At 42.4% G+C, this 19,285-nt stretch overlaps 1 protein-coding gene across 1 annotated transcript in view; it reads left to right on the top strand.

Moving 5' to 3' along the window:
- Nucleotides 1-2,771: 2,771 nt before the first annotated feature.
- Nucleotides 2,772-19,285, top strand: part of ENO4 (enolase 4) — an 84,198-nt gene continuing 67,684 nt past the window's right edge. Inside the window, exon 1 of the mRNA XM_063307812.1 lies at nt 2,772-3,082. Within this exon, the coding sequence (XP_063163882.1) occupies nt 2,772-3,082 (311 nt within the window). The remainder of the gene's footprint in view (nt 3,083-19,285) is intronic.

Here is a 19,285-nt window from a genome sequence, read left to right on the forward strand (position 1 = left end):
CTGATTTTAAAAGGCTGAAAGTAAAGAAGCACCAGTCACTTTTTATACATTGATTGATTTGTGCTTTCAAGTAAGTTTTGATTCCCGGCAACTACATCGACAAACACCCTAAATCACCACTTCTAATGGGCTGAAAATACTGTTTTCACTTCAGTGACACTATGATGTGCTCAACCACAATTCCTGCAGCCATAAGAAATCACCCCATTTTTTTTTAGTTCAGCTTCTAGCCACCAAAGAAGGACAACCCCTGGTTTAGCAGAATGTTTTTTTTCCAAAATGGGGGGTAACTTAAATGTAAAGCAACCTTAAGAAAATTTGAAGCAAATGAACTGTGAGAAGTGTGGGAGAAGAGAAATTGGGGAAACTATTTGAAAAGCAGTTAAAGAAGTTAAGTTGCCCCATCCTCTGCTTAAAACAACAGATTCCAGAAGTTGCTTCGAATCTTAATTATCACAACTGCATGAAACATTGAATTTCAGCCACAGGATGGATACCCATTATCATCCACCTTATCTTCATACATTTGTTTTAATGCTGGAAATGATACCATGTTTTTATTTTTTTATAATTTTATCCTGTAAATAAAACATTAATGGAGAGAGAAAGAGAAATGCAGAGTAAATAAAATAGTAAACAGTGATGGTGCAAATGTATTTTATTTCATATCATTTTATTCACATATGAGGTGTGGGGAGTGTAATAGCAAAGTAGAGTAGAAAGAGACACTAAACCTTTCTCCTCCCACATGTTAATGCTCTTCAGCCTATTGCTCTGTTCACTTCATTCCTGACTAATCTCTGCTGTTAGTATTATCATATACTGTATGGGCTGCAACCTCCTGATGACCAATGGATAGGGTTAAGAATGGACTCTTTGCTGCCATCTAGTGGACATCTTGAGTTTTACAGTTAGATATGATAGCCCTGTTGTTGTTTATTCGTTTAGTCGCTTCCAACTCTTTGTGACTTCATGGACCAGCCCACGCCAGAGCTTCCTGTCGGTCGTCAACACCCCCAGCTCCCCAGGGATGAGTCCGTCACCTCTAGAATATCATCCATCCACCTTGCCCTTGGTCGGCCCCTCTTCCTTTTGCCCTCCACTCTCCCTAGCATCAGCATCTTCTCCAGGGTGTCCTGTTAGCCCTAGGTATGTGAAATAAAAACAGAGAAAAGTATCTTTAGTTATCTATAGAAAAATAAAAAATGGGAGTGCAAAAGAGTTCAACACCTCTCTTCCCATTCACTCCTGTACTCATTTAAGTAGTGAAATTCCCAACCTCTCATTTGGTGAGTTACTATGGTTTAGTGGCTAGAGAATTAGACAATGACCAGAGGGTTCTGAGTTGAAGCATCTGAACAGACATTAGTCTCACTGGATGGTCTGAGGCCACTAGCCATGCTCACTATTGATTTAACTTAACTCACATTATTATTAGAAATGAAAAGAACTGTGTGTGTGTGATGAATGTCTGAACCTAAATAAAACACTCAGACTCCAAATCAAAGCTTAGGTTCTGATTTTATTTAGAATAGAGTGCAAACAGAAAGAAAGCTGAGAATGAGAAAAACGCTGCTAAAGTCAAACTAAATAGCTCCGTTTCAAACAGCGTCCCACCCACCCCTGCATTCATAACAATCCCACATTCCCAGGTGCTCCTAACGAGCTCTGCTGATCAACGGGCAAAAAAGACCTTGACATTAAAGAGATAACCCAAACACATTCCTCCATGGCACAGCCTGATACATCTCCCCATGCAAGGTTTATCAGCAGCACCCTCCCAGCCAGGAACGCGCGTCAACACACTGGCATGTGAACCGTTACGATGTAACAAACATTGCAACGGTGAACATGACAGTGTGTTATTCTGAGATCCTTTGGGGAAAAAAAGTTAGGATGGGAAATAAAATGAAATAATATTTATCATAAAGAAATGTAATCAGTGGCCTCACCTCATCTCACATGGCTTAGTCCTTAGAGATTCAAGGGGGGAAAAGGAAGAACAAGAGGACTGTCATGTTCACCATTTCAATGTGCATTGTACATCGTAACGTTTCGCATGTCAAGCTAAGTTGCTGATGCGTGTTCTGTCTAAGAGGGGGCTGTAAACTCCTTCTGCTGGGTTTGTTATCTGTGTTCAGGGGAATGGAATGTGTTCGGGTTATATACTGTGTTCAAGGTTTTCTTCCCAGGACATCAGCAGAACTCGTTACCAGCACCTGGGCTTGGGGAATTTGAAATGGTTGGGCAAGGGGAGGGATTACGTTTGTACCGAGGGTTTTTAGTTTGTATTTGGTGCGCTTTTGCTCATTCTCAGCTTTCTCTGTATTTGCATACTATTCTTTAATAAACCAGATATTCTTAAGCTCCTGCTTCTGAGTCTGAGTCTGTTAGGATAGGCAATCATTACATAAAGCTGAGAATCCCAAATTTTTACTGTTAGCCTCTTTCCAGATTTGATCTGTGAGGTAGTGGAGCTAGCGATGACAGAACCTAAATCCAAGACCAGTGGTAGTGGCGAAACGAGTGAGGGGGTGCCGGATTCCACGGTTAAAAGAACTGAGAGGAACTCTACCCCAGAACTACGTGAGGACCAGGAGGGTTCAAGTTCCAGCTCGGATGGAGAGGAGGCTGGAGAAGGAAGGTCACCCGAAACCATTGGAGAGTCACCAGGCGAGCTAATCACCTGGGATGAGGCGCAGGGTCCTTTACCAGGGACGTCCAGGACGTCCTGGAAGCAGTGATACCCGTTATCCCCAACAGTTGTAAGGATGCAGGGGAGGCAGGTGGATGAACAAGGGAAGGAGGACTCTCAAACCCCTGAAAGACTAAGGGTGATGGAGGCGTCGATGGAGTATATGTTCAAGAAATGGTCAATGGCATGGGGGGCCCGAGTGAGGAGCGAAGAGGAAGCAAGCACTAGGTATTCCTTGCCTTCTCCCCCCCCCCTGCGGCGCCACCGCTGGAGAGAGGCAGGAGACAGCACAGGGCAGAGGCGAGACCTCCCAGAGTTAGGCTCGCAAAATCCCTGCCTCGAGATCGGAGATCCCCAGCAAGCAGGGGTGCGAGTGGGCGACCAGATGTGGGACGGGGGCCACCTGGAGTGGGAGCGAAAGACTTTGGTGTCAAATTTGACGGGGATCCAACTAAGTTGTCTTTTTTCCTCACCAATGCAAAGAGTTATATGGATGAATTTGGGCCGTATTTCCATTCAGAAAGAGCCAAAGTGAGTGCCATTGCCAACAAGTTGAAAGGGAGAGCAGCTGACTGGTACATCCAGTTATGCGAGGGCAAAGCCCCTGAGCTGGAGGAGTTTGAAGAATTCCTGTGGGCATTGAAGTTACACTTTGTAGACCCCTTAGCCAAGGAAAGAGCAAAAAGAGCTTTAAAGGAGCTCAGCCAGGGGCAGCGGTCAGTAGCAGACTATGCCCTGGAGTTTAAGGCTTTGGCTGGAAAGATTGAGGACTGGTCCCAATCTACATTAATAGAGCGGTTCAAAGAGGGTCTGAATATGAAGGTCCTGAGGTGGGCATTGGGCAGAGACGACCCAGACACCCTGTATGAATGGATACAGCTGGCCGGGAAGGCTGGGCATGCCCAAGAGACCTTTTCTCAGGCAAAGAGGGTGGCGAGGCAAGCGGCGATCATCAAGGGACCTCGAACCGCAACAGCAGCTGTGAAGCCTGGGTATCGAACCTGGGAGGAGGAGAGAGAGTGGCGTTATGCCAAAGGCCAGTGCCTCCGGTGTGGGAAGGAGGGACACAGGGTGGCTGCTTGCCCCAAATCCAAGGCAGTGGAGTGGTCGGGAAAACCGGTGGGCAAATCGCCATCAGTGACCAGGAAAATGACGGCAGCCAAGGGGGAGACCGAGGTTGAGAAGGTACCCTATTTCAGGGTAGAGGAAGAAAGTGATCCTAAAGAGCCAGCAGGAAACGCCAGCCACCTGCTCTGAAAAGTGCCTGTGGGCAGGTGGTGGAGGATGGGCGCGAAGATGTTTTGGTGAGTGCTAACTGTCCCATGCTGAACGTGAAGGTAAAGTTGGGATCTCACATGAAGACTGTTGAGGTTTGGGCGCTGATTGACTCAGGGTGCTCAAGATGCTTAATGCATCCAGACGTGGTTGCTGCTTTGGACTTACCCAGATTTCCCCTTCAGCAACCCATGGTTTTCACACAATTGGATGGTTCAGAAGCAAGGGGGGGGGGGGACCAGTGACCTATTTCACAGGCACGGTGGCGTTGCAAATAAGTAGCCACCATGAGGGGATGCAGTTTGTAGTGGCCCCTGTAGGTCATCCCTTAGTCATCCTAGGGATTCCATGGTTGGTCCAAAGAAACCCCTACATAAACTGGGAGCACAGGACTCTGACTTTTTCAGATGGGTTTTACCAAGCCCCTACCGCAGACCAAGTTCCTGGTACTGCGGTGGGGAGGGCTGTGGTGGCCACCCCAAGTTTCGCGGGGACCCCTCTGGAGGGGTTGCCGGATAGATACCAGGAGTTTGCTGATGTGTTTGGGGAGATGGAAGCAGACCAGCTCCCTCCTCATCGAAAAACTGACTATGCGATAGTGCTGGTCCCCAACGCTCAACTGCCCAAGCCGAAGATTTATGCAATGACTCAGAAAGAGCTTGAGGTGCTCAGGGACTTTGTGGATAAAAACTTGGCCAGGGGATTTATAGAACCAGTGAACTCTCCAGTTGGAGCCCCTGTCCTGTTCCAGGACAAAAAGGATGGCACGTTAAGACTCTGTACAGATTATTGCGGGTTAAATGCGGTCTCAATATCAAACAAGTACCCTCTGCCGTTAATCAAAGACAAGTTAGCCCATTTGTCAAAGGGCAAAATTTTCTCCAAGTTGGATTTGCGGGAAGCCTATTTCTGCATCCGCATTTGGGAGGGGGATGAGTGGAAGACTGCTTTTAATTGTCCATTGGGTTCCTTTCAGTACAAAGTCCTGCCTTTTGGGTTGGCGGGAGCACCCAGGGTGTTTATGCAATTAATTAATGAAGTGTTACATGAACATTTGTTTAAAGGGGTATTGGTGTATCTGGATGATGTTTTGATTTACACGGAGACTGAAGAAGAGCATGTGCTTAAACAGCTTAGGCAGGTGCTTAAACAGCTTAGGAGTGCAAAACTGTATGCCAAACTGTCTAAATGTGAGTTTAACAAAACTCGACTTGACTATTTGGGGTATAGGATTTCTGACAAGGGAATTGAGATGGACCCTGAAAAAATTCAAGTGATATTGGGGTGGGAACGCCCACGCACTAGAAGGCAATTACAACATTTCCTCGGATTTAGCAACTATTACCGCCACTTCATCCAGGGGTTCGCTGAAATTGCCTTGCCCCTGACCAATTTGCTACGAACAAAGGAGTTGGGGGACACACGCAAGGTGAAAAACCTGGGGGCAGTACTCAATTGGACACCGGAATGCCAGGCAGCTTTCGAAAAACTTAAAAGCCTTTTCACTGCTGAACCCATTTTGCAGCACCCAGATCCCACGCTACCCTTTGTGGTTCAAGTGGATGCTTCTGATTTTTCAATTGGGGTGCTTTTGCTGCAAAAAGATTCTGACAATCACTTGAAGCCTTGTGCTTATTTATCAAGGAAATTTTCTGAGACCAAAAGGAGGTGGCATGTTTGAGAGAAGGAGGCTTTTTCAGTAAAGGCAGCCTTGGAGGCTTGGCGCCACCTCTTAGAGGGGGCTAAATGCCCTTTTGAGGTTTTGACTGACCATAACAATTTAGAAGCGCTCTGCACCTCCCGGAGACTCAGTCCTAAACAGATTCGCTGGGCTCAATTTTTCAGTCGATTCGATTTCCAGCTGAAATTTATCCCGGGTAAGAAGAACTTCCTTGCTGATGCTCTTTCTAGGTTACCCCAAGATTCTGTTCACGCAACTGAGATTGTGGGTACTGTGTGGATGGAGCCACAGCTGGGTCTCCAGGCTGTGACATGCAGCCAAACCCGGGCACAGCTGCCTCAGACCCCAGTTGTACCGGCAAGGAGGAAGACACAGATTGCCTCTCAATTGCAACAGTTTCTCCAGGCACTGAAATCTGATACTTGGTTGCAGGCAAACAGAGACAACGTTTCATTTGACAGTGGGTTAGCTTGGAAACAAAATCGCCTCTACATGCCTGAACAGTTACGGGCTGAAATTCTGACCCGTTCTCATGATGATAAGGTGGCTGGGCATTTTGGGTTTGTAAAGACGTTGCACCTGGTTAGGCGCCAATTTTGGTGGCCCACTCTGAGGCATGATGTGAAAGACTATGTGGCTTCCTGCACTGTGTGTGCCATGTCCAAACATGAAGGGGGGAAAAAGCAAGGGCTCCTGCAGCCAGTGGCGAGTCCATCCCACCCATGGGAGGAGATTTCTATGGATTTTATTGTTGACCTTCCTCCCAGCCAGAAGAAGACAGTAATTTGGGTAGTAAAGGATTATTTTTCCAAGCAAGCCCATTTCATTCCATGTGCCTCTATCCCTTCTGTCCCCCAGTTGGCACGCCTTTTTCTAATTCACATCTATAGGCTCCATGGGAGCCCCTCCCACTTGGTCACTGACCGTGGGACACAGTTTACTTCTCAATTTTGGAAATCATTTTTGAAATTGGTGGGCACCAAGCAGGCATTGTCCACTGCGTCGCATCCTGAGACTGATGGATCTACAAAGGTTTTAAATTCGACCCTTGAGCAATTTTTAAGGGCATTTATAAATTACCAGCAGGACAACTGGGTTGATTTGCTCCCTTTTGCTGAAGTGGCTTACAACAATGCTGTCCATCAGAGCACTGGGCACACCCCTTTTTGTGTAGTTTCAGGACAGGACTTTGTGCTCATCCCTGAGTTGCCACAACCTTCTACGCAGCCCTGTTCTTCTGATTGGGCGGCTCAGCTGGCTGATTCATGGCCGGTGATTCAGCAGGCTTTGGCTGATGCCCAGTCTGCTTACAAATTGCAAGCTGACAAGCACAGAGATGTTCAGCTGGACTTTAAGGTTGGCGATCAGGTCTACCTGTCCACCAAGTTCATAAAGTCCACGCAACTGTCACGGAAATTGGCGCCTAAATTTGTTGGACCTTTCCCCATTGTTGGCATTGTGAATCCGGTCACTTTTAAGTTGGATTTGCCTCATAATCTGAAACGTTTGCATCCTGTTTTTCATTGCAGTTTGCTCAAGCCAGTCAGCCACTCTTCCCAGTGGCATGCCCAGCCTCCCCCGCCTGCTCCGATCATGATTGATGGGCAACAGCATTTCGAAGTGAAGGAAGTCCTTGATTCTCGCAGGCTATGTGGCACACTTCAGTACCTTATCCGCTGGAAGCATTTCACACACCCTGAATGGGTGGCGGCTCGCAACGTTAATGCTCCTGTTTTAGTTAGGCGCTTTCATTTAGCTTACTCTTTGAAGCCTGCTCCTTGAGGTTTTAACTTTGTTTTGGGGGGGCGGTATGTCATGTTCACCGTTTCAATGTGCATTGAATGTTTTGCTAAGTTGCTGATGCATGTTCTGTCTAAGAGGGGGCTGCAAACTCCTTCTGCTGGGTTTGTTATCTGTGTTCAGGGGAATGGAATGTGTTTGGGTTATATACTGTGTTCAAGGTTTTCTTCCCAGGACATCAGCAGAACTCGTTACCAGCACCTGGGCTTGGGAAATTTGAAACAGTTGGGCGAGGGGAGGGATTACGTTTGTACCGAGGGTTTTTAGTTTGTATTTGGCGCGCTTTTGCTCATTCTCAGCTTTCTCTGTATTTGCATACTATTCTTTAATAAACCAGATATTCTTAAGCTCCTGCTTCTGAGTCTGAGTCTGTTAGGATAGGCAATCATTACAAGGACTTTATATGATGTGGAATGTGCTGGGAAACATACAGTGAGGCAAGGCAACACAGACAAGGTTGGGTACTAAAATATAAGAACAGGCTTTGCTAGAATAAGTCGCTGAAGACAGGGGTTCAGATTTCATGTCCAATAATAGAAACAAAAATGGTTGAGCTGGTGATTTCTCATTCTCTGTCTCCAGCCAAAGCGTTCTTCTGTCAAATGTATCCAAATCTCTTTGGGCCCATTTAACTATCCTGATGAGGGCAGAGTAAAACAGGAGCTTAAGTGAAAATGGGTTCTTGCTTCAGCTTTTCAGTATGATAAATTCTGAACCACTATCCTTTGAAATGACAAAATAAATATAAATTTAAAATTTTGCATGCCCTTACCTGAAATACATGATGAAGAGGATGGGGATATTTCACTTGGGAGTTTGTTCTTTGTATTTAATAACAAAAATCTGTTAAGGAGTATTATGTCAAGATCTTATATGACCTTTGATGAGAAAAAGAATGAGGCATTAAAAAGTTACACAGAATATTTTAACATGCATGATCAATCTGTTTTGAGTCAAATTGACTTGGTTCTGCATTTCATTAGATACCATTTGTATGCTTCAGCGTAACTACACTGAAAATGCATCACTGAGGTCAAATACAGTTTTACTGCTGAAATCATGCCTTAATCACTGTGATTGGTTGCTTAAAAATGAATATTGCAAATTATCCTGTGGAACTGAAATGAAAGACTTGCTGAAATATATAACCCATAACATACAGTAAATGGCAATCCTATGCTGTATGTATGTATGTGTATATGTGTATATGTATGTTTGTGTGTGTGTGTATACACTATATACTCTGTGTGTATGTATGTGTACATACTTATTACACACACACACACAGAGTATATCTTTCAGAGCCACATTTATGGCTGGGCTGAGGAAGGGGTATCAGAGTCCAGTAGCATCATCAAAGATTAGTGAGATGAATGAGGAAGTGGAGATAAGTGGCAATGGATGGATAGATAAGACTCTTCAAATCTGCATATTTCCTCATGAATCATACTGTTCCATCCTGTGAAAGAGCTAGTTGGAAACTGGTTGATTGAGAAGAACTTACAGATATGTCTGCAGTATCAGCATCATTGTCACTGATTTCCAATAAACAGCTCAAAATCTGAAAGTAGGCAGAAAATTAGACGGGATTAAACTAGATGATCTCTATTTTTTTCCCAACTCTTATATTCTATTATTCAGTGAATTTTAAAATGGTCACTTTTAGGTTACTTTTTAGAGTGCCCCACTAGGGTCATTACTTAACTGTCAGGACACCATATGCATAAGTCTGGATTTCTATGCTCCGATTCTGACAGAATGACAATTGTAAATGATTTGGTTAAGTTAGAGGACGTTTATTATGTCCCAGTGCCAGGTGCCAGCTAGGCTGATCCCATGGCTTTGCTTTGAAAAGTAGTTACTAAGAATGAGGGGAAAGCAGACATATATATTTATATATCTCTGTCTCTACATTTATGTGTATAAAACCAAAAGTAGCCATAGGCAATATAAGTTAATAATTTCATATTGAATGACAACAATGCACTATATGATTCGATAATCTAATACTAAAATTCTGAAATATGCTATTACAATAGATTTCAGTTTTTAAAACCCAATTTTATTCCAAGGCTTATTATTGTCAACAAAACAGATTAAGAAATATAATTTAGAAACCCCAATGAATAATACTGAAATTAAAATTTCTGGAGCCCCAGTCAAAAAGGAAGGCTTTCAATGCATCTGGAAGATGTATTGTTCAGTCTTGGTGAATTAAAACTGGAAGACAATGAAAGGAAACTTAAACTGCAAGCCTTTATGCTACTCAACAGGGGCCATAATATATGCCAGGAAAAAGGAGCAGGTGCTGTTGTCATTTGAAGGACAGATTTACACTAATTTAGCAGAAAACTGAATGAAATCCCAATTAATTATTTGCATAAAACAAATTCCCTGCTAGACATTTAGGATAGATAAATTGGAATTGTTTCTTTATAGGGTAGGATCTGTTAGATTGCAGTCACATGAAACAATTGGAGGAGCAATGGCTTGGAGACAACTTCCCAAAAGAAGACGGCAACTTTATTCTTCATGAATATTTGTACAGAGCTCAGAAGGGGTGGTTCAATTGGACAAAACTTCAGTTAAACTAGATTCACAAACTGAAATGGAGTCCCACTTCCAAAGAGCAAATCAAATCAGATAGCTGTGACGCCCTTCATAGCCTTTCAAAGTCAATATTGATTCTATCAATATTCTGAGTTTGTCTGGTAGGTTTGTTTGCAGCTTTTGGGGTTGTCTACTGATGGTATCTAATGATGCAACTTCATTTTCATATATGGAAAACAGTGACAATGTGACTAAATTGTATGACATTGGCCAATGAAATTTGCTACATCAATAAACCCTATCAGATTCTTTTTTTATCGTATCATCTTATTTTATCTTTTTTGTTTTTCTGTTTCTGTTTCTCTTGTGTTGTTTCATTATCTACTCTCAGTTCTTCCCTTCCCCTTTATTTTTCCCCACTCCCATCACAGAAAAGAAAAATATTCTGTTGTCTGTCTGTATGTTTTGCTTGGGTTAGTCTGAGAGTATGTTTGAGGTCACATGATCATGCCAAGAATACAGGCTGTTTTTTCCTATCATGGGGCCATCTAGTCACTATAGTGCTAAAGCAGATGCCACAAGGGATTTGTTTTAAATTTGCTACATGTACTTAATAAACTTCCTTATTACATTAATTAGAATAAATATTGATAAAATGAGTTGTGGTACAGGTTCAGGGCGGAGAAGAAAAAATGGTGGTAGGATTTGCATACCATTACGTTGGTTTGCCTCTCTCTAGTTTTTCTTCTTGCAGCAGATATCAGTGTGGTGCAGATAGAACCACATTTCCTGGGCCACCTGCATCAGAGCAGGGATTCAAAGGCAACAGCATGGCCAGTAGTCCACTGGCACATAGGGAGGCAGAGGTGCTTTCTAGTGGGTAGAAGAACATTGCAAAGATGGAGAGAAATCTTAGCAGCAAACAGGGATGCCTATTCACCTCTGTGAGCAATTGTCCCTTTTTTTAATCAGTGGCCAGCAGTGCCATTTCTTCCATTCACTCAGAAGCTTGTTGTGACATCAAGGGCATGGAAGGAGTCTACCCACGGGTTACCTGAGGGACCGTCTCTTCCCCATTACATCAGCCCTTCCCACCCGATCATGCAGAGAGGGCATGCTGTGGACCCCGTCTATAAGAGAATTTTGCTTGGCAGGGTCCAGGAAGCGGGCTTTCTCTGCAGTAGCTCCCGCCCTGTGGAGCACACTGCCCCCAGAGGTGAGGTTGGCCCCATCACTCCTGGCCTTCCAGAGGAACCTGAAGACTGGGCTCTGCTGCCTTGCTTGGGGCCGAGCGGGGAGTAGCTCTGCATGGGGATGGCTGGTACCTTAGAGCGCTCCTCCCATGTATGGATTGTATTAGATCCTCCTGCCACTTGGATGTTATTCTTATTCTTATATTTATATTTATATATTAAGGCTAATTATATATTTATATATTGTATACAATTTAATAAATAAATAAATAAATGTGAGAATCATGTAGGTACCCCATTAGATCATTTCCAAGAGATAGATTAGCCCTGCTTTATAATCTGTATAAACCTTGAGTGCAGGATTAACTGGGACAACAGCGTGAAATGTTTGAGCAAAACCATAATACTGCATGTAAGGAGAGAGTATCCCCTAGCCCTGGAGCTTTTACAGACAAGCAGTAAATAGGTAAGTGCAAGAAGTCTCCAAACACAAGCTCCAAGTATCTCTTTCTTAGGTAGGAAAAGGAGACCACCATGCAGGGCAAGATTTGGAGGAGGATTCAAATATGCCAATCAGCACATGCCAACAACGAGCGGAAAAGCACACGCAAGAGAAAGCAGCCCGTTTGGCTACAGGAGACTCCAAGCACACCGAAGAATGGTATAAAAGGCAGCTGCGTGGAGAGCGGGCTGCCGGAGACAACCGATTCTCCCAGCCTGCAGCTTCAGAAGAAGAGTCCTTACCTGCGTCGGAGACAGCATCTGTTACCGCAGAGCAACCAGCGCCTTTGCTTCACTCTGAGGAGGGGTTGGAGCCCGCTTCTGCTGCAACAGAGGAATCTGTGTCAGCCAAGCCTAGCAGCCTTTGCCTTGCATCCAGCCTTGAAACTCTGTGAATCTCTCCACAACGTCACTGCACCTTGAAGCCTCAGCACAGCCGTTTGCCTCCAGTCTTGTGCGACCGCGCCTCTTACGCTCCGTTGTGTTTTGGAATTTCACAACTATCTTGTCCAGGATCTGAGTTCCAGCCTAGTCTGGGACTTCCAGCCAAGTCCAGCCTTGCTCCGAGTTCCCAGCCTTGCTTCGAGCTCCAGTCCTACCCCAAGCCACAATCTAGTTCAGAACCCTCAGTCAAGCCCAGTCTTACTCACCGTTCTGCATTGAGTCTGACTCTAGTCCATAGTTCCTAGCCAAGATCAGCCTCGTGCCCAGTTCACAATCCTGTTTCAAGACCAGTGTTGTTCCAGTTTGAGATCTGCTGCCTCCAGCACACTGTGTTCTACTTGCATCCAGCCTGCCTGTCCAGTGTGAAGTCCTGTTTCACTGCCTGCTGTGCCCAGTTGGGCTTGTTGATTCAAGTCTCCACATTTCAAGGACTTCATTATTGTAAATATTTAATAAAGTGTGTTTTATATGACCTTGCCTGGCTACATAGTCTGAACAGGACACCTTGTGCATATTGCATGCAGAGAGCATTTGAGGAGAACTGTAAACCACAAGGCAATGCAAGACTTTCAGGTTTTGGAACAGCAAAGATGGAAGCCATGTGTGAATCTCCCCCGCTCAGAACAATGGTAGGAGAATGCTGGGCCCCAGGAAACAGGTATCAGTAGGCACTTCTGTATGCTGAAGTGAGGGATGGATCTACACCATGTGTGAATTAAGGCAGGCTATGAATCACATGTTGATGTGGTGGCTTGCAAGCCAGGACATGCTCACCAGTGTCCCATGGTGACCACCAATGGTGCCAGTGTGGTTAGGGCTGTGTATGATGTCCATCCATAGGCATCTACCACTTTATTCACATGCTCTACCTGATTATCTGGGACAAACCCCACTCATAGAACTCTCATCTTTGTTATTTATTAGCCATAAGCTCTTAGCTCAGGCTCTATCAATCTCTCAACTCTCAAATGAATTAATATGGGGAGAAATAAGACTATAATGAGGCCTGGAACCCAACTTTACTCCATACCAGTGTGGTGTGGGAGGACCAATCCTGGAATTCTCATATTAGTGTTTTCAAGGTGTTGTGTCGTCATTCTGGTCTTTTGGTACTCTCACCTTCTAATTTTCTTGCAAATAATTGAGGCAGCTGTTTCTCCTTGTTCTTATTCACACATCCATGCTGTTGTGAAGGTAGTTCCTTTGCCAGCCAGCAGAATGCAAACTTTCCCACTAAACATCCCATCCTGTAGACCAAGAATCCACATTTCCATGTGGAATCATGGCTTTTTATTACATAGATATCCCAGCCTTTCCTTCTTTATTTGAGGATAGAAAATATAATAGAATATATTTCTCTCTCGGTTAGCTTCCTTCTGTGAACACCACCTCTCTTTTTTCTCTGTGCTCATTGTATCAGTGTTGTGTTGAATAAATCACTGTGACCATCACAGACCAATAAATCGTTGTATGTGATACTTTCAATTCCTTTGCCAGCCTGCTTGTCTGCTCTACCATGGCATTCTCTTCCAACTTGATAGATTAAGATTCTCACTCTCTGTGAAAACCACCCATCTTGCCAAAGCCTGATAATTTATCAGAAAACCTGCACCAATCTGCATAAGGTTATGAGGGGAAGAAGACCTCTCAGACAGACAGTCTTTAAATCACTGGCAAAATATTGCAGCAAGCCACAGCCCTGGGAGTTTAGTTTATGTGAGTTCTCACTGGGCCTTCCTCTGGGTTATTTTCCTAAAGAGCTACACTTGCCAAGCATAAAAAAGACATACAGCCATGAAACAAGTGGTCAAATTGTTGAAGGGTGTTCTCTTTAAAAGCTTGGATTCAGAAATGCAGAGAGCTACATCTTCCCAAGGAACCATGCATAGCTGCCATTATGCCTACCCAAGGTACTGCTCCCAGTGCTTCAAGTTGAGGCTTGTCACATTGGCCAGTGACAAGTTTCAGTGTCAAATCAATAATTACCAAATGGGCAGGCATACAAAACTAACATTAGGACTTTTCCCAAATGCCCTTTGGAATATGGAATCAGGCTTATGAGAGGGTTGCAATTAGCAAACAGTATTTGCTAATTGTTTTATTCACCAGCTTAGGCGGTATGAAAGGCTGTGGGAAGCAGGCAGAGGAACAATCCAGTGGGTGTGAGAAAAGACAGCTCAGCCTAGTTATGGGAGCTGTGGGAAGAAATATTACAAGACACCCTTCTTTCATTGGCTTGCCATAAGTCTGCCTGGGAATTTATTTGTAGTTTTCAAGATTATGTTTTGACCACTGATTAGCCTTAAATATGCCTTTCTGAAGTCCACATGGCTCTCAGTTTTTGGGGTTTACCAGCCACAAGAGGTTTGACAGGTGGCAATACCTAGCTGACTTTGGATGATCTAGGAAAAAAGCTTGCTCCATATGAATTTTGAAGATGTGTTAATCAAAGTTATGTCCACAGCATATTTCTAACTAAAGTATACCTGACCAGCCTATCTTCCAGATATAATATCTTTTTCATGAAGAAGTATATAAGTTTCTTATAAAAAAGCAACTTCATTTTTTAAATGACTCAAATTACTAAGGCCATCAGAATGGCATATGCAGTCCACCTTCGTACAGGGTTTTACATGACTTCCAACCTGCCTCCTGGGGCCTGGGAATTCTCTGTTTTAACACAATGCATATCCTATGTGGTAGTTGCAGTTACATTGACCACCAGGAGGCACCACTGATCAGTTTAATCCCTACTGAGAATCATCTGAAAATTCTCAGTAAGGATGAAACCTGTGCTGCCTCCTGGTGGACAGTGTAACCCCAAATTAATAAGTACAGGTTTCTTCCTTAAAGGACATCTAACACCTTTTAACATTGCACAAGACGAAGACATCATAAGTTAAACAAACAAACAAACCTGGATGGAAGATTTCCAAGATTTCCAGGACTGTAGGCTAGATGGGAAAGTTAAGGAAAAGAAATCCAGAAGGAGAGAATATTGTTGCCAAGAAAATACCGTGGACATGTGAAAGCACTTTCACTCTTTTGTTTCTTCCCTCCCATTATTGATATATTGCTTATTTAATCAGACAAATTTAGTCCCATCTAAGCAAAAAGATGCAATAAATCTGTATTGGGCATAATAATAATTATTACCGAATTCTATTGGGAAAAAATTGCAGGACTATTAGGATCTCGCAGCTTCAAAGGAAGTATTAAAACAATTTTATATACAATTCCTTCCCATAGATTAAACACTTAATGGCTTAATATTCAAAATAGGAAACATTATGCAAGTCTAAAATATTGAGAGAATGGATTAGCAAGAGGTGAAAAACAATTTCTCTTTTCAGAATGCTGAATTGCATTATTATTAACCCGCTTCTCTTCTCCTCAAGCAATGAACAATGGGGTATACTTCTAAGGATATATGCAGAAGAGTGTGCAATTAAAATATTTACCTTGTGTTTTTTAGCTTAGTGACCAGAAGAGAATGCACTTGATGGTTGCTGAGGCTAAAAGGTCATATTCTAGATATTAACTGCCAGGAAATCATCTCCCCCATGAACAGATTATTACTTAATGCTTTCAAAGCTCTAATCACTTATATTTTTTCTTATTGAATGATTAAGCCTGTCTAATGGCATTAAAAAAATACTAGGCTCACTCTGCACAGCATTCTACCACCAAGAACTGCTAGATAACCCTAAATTGATGGATTTTTATGTAATTCCCAGATCATAACAACACTTATTCATCAAATGATGCTTATTTTTCACAGCTTCTGTGGTTCTACAACACTCCAGAGAACAGATGCCAACAATGCAAAATATTTTGTTCACCAAGCCTACTAATAGCTGATCTCCAAAGCTGTTAAGGAAGATACAGTTCAAAAATACCTTAACAGAAGTTTGTTTTACTTTTGTACATCTGTGTCCTAAAGTTCTATTGCACTTTTTTACCTTTCTTTTGCTTCACAGTTAGTTTTAAATAAAATAAACTAAGGGGCACTCCTCACAAATAAAATGAATTTATGAGAACTTAACAGATAATACACATATAACAATAATGTATCAGGAATATGTTTATATTTTTCTTGTATATAACATACAACTATAAATACCCATACTCTACATATACAACTTTTGCCAGTGCATATATAACATAGGGATGGATCTCTATTTCTTTAAGGTTGTGTACCAAGTCTCTTTCTCTCAGACACTTTCTCTCAGCGATAGGAAGGAGGGAATGGCAAGCCACTTCTGAAAAACCTTGCCAAGAAAACTTCAGGGACTTGTCCAGGCAGTCTCTGAGAATCAAACACAATTGAACAGATTATAAATAAAACCAAGAAAATGATTTATCAGCTTCCAAGTATTTTAGAGGGATACAAGCTAGATGTGTGTAATCTTCACACTTGAGAGACTCATGCATTTTGTATTTATGCTCACAAGGGCAGTATATAAAGGAAGAATTGGGCAGGAGACAAGAGGTGCTGAAACCAAATTTCAATTGTATTTCAATGATCTTCTGATGGTTCCATGAGAAATAATGTTTTTTTTTAGATTTTTAATCCCATCTTTATTATTTTTATAAATAATTCAAGGTGGCAAACATACCTAATAAGCCTTCCTCCTCCTATTTTCCACAGAACAACAACCCTGTGAGGTGAGTTGAGCTGAGCGAGAGTGACTAGCCCAAAGTCACCTAGCCAACCTTCATGACTAAGGGAGGCCTAGAACTCACATTCTCCTGGTTTCTAGCCTGGTGCCTTAACCACTAGACCAAACTAGCTCTAATGTTAATGGAATCTTGAATATATAGTATTTAAGCAACTCTCTGAAGAGGCTTTAAGTGCCGACCTATATTCAGATGCCTAATTTTTCTTTCTGTTTCTAAAAGAGGTGTATTTAACTTGTGCAAATGCCAAAGTACTAACTTCCCAGCAAGCACTTATCCTTGAACAGTGGGGCCTTTATAAAATTAAAAATGGTCATATTCCTTATCTGATGAAGGCTGCATGCATCAATAATATGCCAGCTGGTATATATTTTACAATGTACTGCCATCCTGTGGTTATTGAAAGAATGACTCTGTCTAGCACAAGAGAATATATTCTAGTGTATTCTTTCAAAATGTTAGCATGCCAGATTGCTTTTTTGCATCAATTGGCCCACAGATATTCTCTCTCTAGATATTTCTCCAGTAAGCTTACTTCAGAAAATTATAGTTTAGCATAAAAGTATGAAGTCCAGTTTTAATGCACACATTACATGAAGTTTGAAAGTAAGCCCTTTAGTTGACTTTGACTCAGGGTGACTGCATTTCCAACAACAATATGGAAATAATTTGACATTGCTGCCTTCTGGGGTGTTTTAATTTCTCAGTTTATCCTGAAAAACTGAGATTTCCTGGTGATCTCCCATCCAAATTCTAACCAGATCTGAGCAGTCATCCCGAATCAGCTAGATGCTGCCAACTACTCTCCCCTATGATAGTTAGATAGTTTAAACCTTTTTGATAATTGAGAGATTGCAGTTCAATTGTCCACTTCAGCTTTAGCAATTTGGGAGAAGTTATATCAAACAATTGCACTGATAAGTAATAAGGGAGAGACAAAAGCAAGTTAAATCAAGTAATAAGGGAGAGACAAAAGCAAGTTAAATCAAGGGGCACACACACCTGATTCAGATCTTGGTAATTCAGCTGCACATGTATATGCACTGGCACCTTGTTTGGGAAAGGATTGGAACCTGCATATGTTCCTGACATATATCAGAATACAGTATCAGGAAGAAAAAAGATTTGCTACTGGGTAGGGTAAGCTTTGTAATGTACTATATCTAGGGTCTATCAGGTTGTGGAAGGATGTTACAATTTCAGATGATCTTTTATACTCAAGGCACATTACAAGCAAAACTCCCAAAATTAAACCCACTTAACCCCAGCCAGCATGCCCAATTAAAACTCTCAACATCTTTGGAGGACACCAAGTTGGGGAAGACTGCTTATAAACATTAGCTTGAGTTTCTAGATAACCATGAGATTTTGAGATTTTGACTTAAGGATAATGCAGCTCAGGTTCTTTTCATTTTTTTTAAATACCTTACAGCTGCCAATCAAGGCTCCCTATGTGTCAGGACATCTTAACCCTTTCTTCCTCACTGCATCAGATTGAGTTTGGCTAGGCATACCGTATCTGGACTGCAAACATCTGGACAGCCATTAGAACACAGCAAATAGTTTTCACCCTTTCTTTGGTGCCATCCAGTCACCCACACTTTTGCAGCTCGTACATGACAAACCTAAACCTTTTTTTAAAAAAAACCCTGCAACTACTTTTTAAAATTAGTTTTCTCCTACCTGGTTTACATTCTCTGCCATTGCTTTCACTGTATTCTTCTATGGTGATTTTGGTTTTGTGTTTGCTTTGATATGAAAAGTGGAATATGTTTTTTGTAAATCCTAAATAATAATAGCACTGCTATCAGAGAATCACAGAGTTAAAAGGAACATCAGGGGTGCTTGATGCAGGATCTACTAAAGCAGAATTTCTTAAACTTTTTTTTCTCAGGACCCCTTCCCGCTTGTAAAAGTTATGGAGGACCCCACAAGAGCTTTTGTTTGTATGGGTTACATTTATTGGTATTTACTTAAAAACTAAACTTGACACATTCGCTACCACTACCATGTCTCACAATTGTTTGATGGGATTTTAGTATTATTTTTCAACATAGGCTGGCAAATAATTTTGATTTTGCAGACCCTCAAAAGGTTCTTGGGGGACCTCCACAGGTCCTCTGACCATACTTGGAGAAACACTGTACTAAAGCATTTTGGACCAGGAGATATCCCGCTTGTTTGAAGATCACCAGTGAAGAGCGACATGCTGGTTTCAACCCACTGGCTCTGGTCCAGTCCTTTGGGATAAAAGAGAACAAGCTACTCCCCCTGCTCTATGCTAACTCTTTAGATATCTGAAGACTGCTATTATATCTCATCTCAGTCTTTTCTTCTGAAGGCTAAACATACCTGGTACTTTTAACCATTCCTCATGGAACTTAGTTTCCAGTCCCTTCAAATTTGTACAGTGTTTCTTGGAACTCACTGTAGTTTAGTGGCATCCAATGGGGGAGTTTAAAAAAA

The sequence above is a fragment of the Candoia aspera genome, chromosome 6 (assembly GCF_035149785.1).
Source record: "Candoia aspera isolate rCanAsp1 chromosome 6, rCanAsp1.hap2, whole genome shotgun sequence".
Taxonomy (NCBI): Eukaryota; Metazoa; Chordata; class Lepidosauria; order Squamata; family Boidae; genus Candoia; species Candoia aspera.